Source organism: Seriola lalandi, unplaced genomic scaffold (assembly GCF_002814215.2).
Source record: "Seriola lalandi dorsalis isolate HSWRI2012SDOR001 ecotype SW California unplaced genomic scaffold, Sedor1 jcf7180002054846, whole genome shotgun sequence".
Lineage (NCBI taxonomy): Eukaryota > Metazoa > Chordata > Actinopteri > Carangiformes > Carangidae > Seriola > Seriola lalandi.
This window is the reverse complement of record NW_019525399.1, coordinates 1,398-5,403: the sequence shown is the minus strand read 5'-3', so window position 1 is coordinate 5,403 and position 4,006 is coordinate 1,398. Positions and strand designations below refer to the sequence as shown.

At 33.1% G+C, this 4,006-nt stretch overlaps 1 protein-coding gene across 1 annotated transcript; it reads right to left on the bottom strand.

The window, feature by feature from the left end:
- Positions 1-2,711: 2,711 nt before the first annotated feature.
- LOC147817918 (uncharacterized) lies at positions 2,712-4,004 on the bottom strand (the record flags this gene model as incomplete). Its single annotated transcript, XM_087179469.1, has 2 exons — positions 2,712-3,687; positions 3,896-4,004. Coding segments are annotated over 2 exons (576 nt in total), but the record flags the coding sequence as incomplete, so codon positions are not given.
- Between the last annotated feature and the right edge of the window lie 2 nt (positions 4,005-4,006).

Genomic DNA, 4,006 nt, shown 5'->3' with positions numbered 1-4,006 from the left:
GACTTTTTTATGCCTTACTATACTATGACTTTTTTATGCCTTACTATACTATGACGTTTTTATGCCTTACTATACTATGACTTTTCTATGCCTTACTATACTATGACGTTTTTAAGACTTTTTATGCCTTACTGTACTATGACTTTTTCATGACTTTTTATGCCTTACTATATTATGACTTTTTTATGCCTTATTATACTATGACTTTTTTTATGCCTTACTATACTATGACTTTTTCATGACTTTTTATGTCTTACTATACTACGACTTTTTTATGCCTTACTATACTGACTTTTCTATGCCTCACTATAGTATGACTTTTTTATACCTTACTATAATATGACTTTTTCATGACTTTTTATGCCTTACGTTTTTAAGACTTTTTGTGCCTTACTATACGATGACTTTTTTATGCCTTATTATACTACGACTCTTTTATGCCTTACTATACTATGACTTTTTTATGCCTTACTATACTATGACTTTTCTATGCGTTACTATAGTATGACTTTTTTTATACCTTACTATAATATGACTTTTTCATGACTTTTTATGCCTTAGTATACTATGCCTTTTCTATGCCTTACTATACTATGACGTTTTTAAGACTTTTTGTGCCTTACCATACTGACTTTTTTATGCCTTACTATACTATGACTTTTTCTTGACTTACTATACCATGACTTTTTCATGACTTTTTATGCCTTACTATACTATGACTTTTTCATGATTTTTTATACCTTACTATACTTTGATATTCTTATGGCTTACTATACTATGACGTTTTTAAGACTTTTTGTGCCTTACTATACTATGACATTTTTATGCCTTACTATACTATGACGTTTTTAAGACTTTTTGTGCCTTACTATACTATGACTTTTTCATGCCTTACTATACTATCACGTTTTCATCACTTTTTATGCCTTATTATACTATGACTTTTTTGTGCCTTACTATACTATGACATTTTTATGCCTTATTATACTATGACGTTTTTAAGACTTTTTATGCCTTACTATACTATGACTTTTCTATACTATGGCTTATTATGCCTTACTATACTATGACTTTTTCTTGACTTACTATACCATGACTTTTTCATGACTTTTTATGCCTTACTATACTATGACTTTTTCATGATTTTTTATACCTTACTATACACTATGATGTTCTTATGGCTTACTATACTATGACGTTTTTAAGACTTTTTATGACTTACTATACTATGACTTTTCTATACTGACTTTTTTATGCCTTACTATACTATGATGTTTTTAAGACTTTTTGTGCTTTACTATACTATGACTTTTTCATGCCTTACTATACTATCACTTTTTCATCACTTTTTATGCCTTATTATACTATGACTTTTTTGTGCCTTACTATACTATGACTTTTTTATGCCTTACTATAATATGACTTTTTCATGACTTTTTATGCCTTAGTATACTATGACTTTTCTATGCCTTACTATACTATGACGTTTTTAAGACTTTTTGTGCCTTACTATACTATGACTTTTTTATGCCTAACTATACTATGACTTTTTCATGACTTTTTTATGCCTTACTATAATATGACTTTTTCATGACTTTTTATGCCTTACTATACTATGACTTTTATATACCTTACTATAATGACTTTTTCATGACTTTTTATGCCTTACTATATTATGACTTTTTTATGCCTTACTATACTATGACTTTTTTATGCCTTACTATACTATGACTTTTTCTTGACTTACTATACCATGACTTTTTCTTGACTTACTATACCATGACTTTTTCATGATTTTTTATACCTTACTATACTATGATGTTCTTATGGCTTACTATACTATGACTTTTCTATACTATGACTTTTTTATGCCTTACTATACTATGACTTTTTTATGACTTTTTATGCCTTACTATCCTGTGACTTTTTTATGCCTTACTATACTATGACGTTTTTAAGACTTTTTGTGCCTTACTATACTATGACTTTTTCATGCCTTACTATACTATCACTTTTTCATCACTTTTTATGCCTTACTATACTATGACTTTTTTGTGCCTTACTATACTATCACTTTTTTATGCCTTACTATACTATGACTTTTTCTTGACTTACTATACTATGACTTTTTCATGATTTTTTATACCTTACTATACTATGATTTTTTTATGGCTTACTATACTATGACGTTTTTAAGACTTTTTATGCCTTACTATACTATGACTTTTCTATACTATGACTTTTTTATGCCTTACTATACTATGACTTTTTATGCCTTACTATACTATGACGTTTTTATGCTTTACTATGTTTGGACGTTTCATGTCTCAATATACTGACATTTTTTTAATTTTCATTCCTTGTTAGAATATGACGTTGTTATGCCACACTATACCATGACTATTTTTTGACTTACTTCTACATGACATTTTTGATGTGACACATTTTTTATGACATATTACTCACACTATGACATTCTTTACATTTTTTAATACTTTATTCTGTGAAACTCCAAGAAACCATACCTCAAGGATGAGGACAGCAGGGTGGTAGAGCGCTTCACCAGATGATTTTTAAACCGAAAACATCCAAAACGTTCCACTCCGAGGCTTATAAAATGTTTTTATGATTTTATCAAACTATACTATCATTCATTCTGGCTTTTTCTGTGACCAGTGCATCATTAATAATAACAACAGACATAGACATAATTATATTGAGTACAAAGTAGTTTTTTATTTAAAAAGAACAATTTATATGTATACAAAGTAAAGTATAAAAAAGGAAAATAATTGACAGTAAGGTGCTTTACTGTGGATTTTGAGAGGTACAGGGATGAAGAGCAACTTTGTGTTTTGTAAAGAATATGGTGCTTGTTGATAATGTGTTGTATCAAAGAGAATGAACATAAAAACTTATTAACCTTAAATCTCCAGTAACAAACATATTCACTAACTTTACAGTCACATTTGTGTAAATATACAAATGTTCAATGAGTCAAAGCAGGAGAGATTTTCACAGTCCACAGAGTCCACCTCCAAATTAAACCTCTCCTTTGACTCGTGTCTGTTGTTGTAATGTCGTAATAAATGTTGTGGAAATATAAATTTATCATGTGAACCAGAAGAGTACATGTAACCCTGATTCATGTTTGGAGAGTCTTTTACCAAACGTTGTTAAACAACAGAGAACAAACACCCTGATTCACACTGTTACTGCTTCACGTTAAGTTCAGCTCTGTTGACAGGCATGAATCCTCCTCACAGAGAGCAGCGATCAGAACCGAACTGGCTTCTGATCCTTTTTTTCGCACCGTGTCGATCACCACTCGAGCTTTGTCCGCCCGTGTGCTCTGTGTTACAACACGCTCCATTTCACCTTCAGTTATCACCCCACGCTCCAGGAGTTTATCCAGCAGTTTATGGAGAACAGGTTCAGACACTCTGTCGATGAACTGTGTCCGAACAGACTTCAGCTTCTTTTCTGCTGGGACACTCGGAGTCCCTGCTGGGAAACTAGAGGTTCCTGCTGGGACACTCTGGGTCCCTGCTGGGACACTCGGAGTCCTTGGTGGGACACTAGGAGTCCATCCTGGGAAACTAGAAGGCCCTGCTGGGACACTAGAGGTTCCTGCTGGGAAACTAGGAGTCCATCCTGGGACACTAGGAGTCCATGCTGGATCAGGACCTATAAGATGAACAAGAAAAGTACGTGTTAAATTTACAGTATAGTGTATGAGTGGGTGCATATACAGTATATGTTACTGCCGCTAGTAAACTGAAGATGATCTCTGGCAGAACCAGAATAAAGGCACCGTGGATCAATCACTAACTATTCTCTCCTGTCCTGTTCTACTATCAGGTGGACTGATGCTGCAGGTGGATGAAGACTTTACCAGTCAGGTCAAACTCGTGCTTCCAGACATCTGCATCTGTTTGGTCTCGGACGGTTACAGTCGCTTGCTCTGTGTTTGCAGGCAGCCGGATCTCAAACGTTGGGTGGTAGT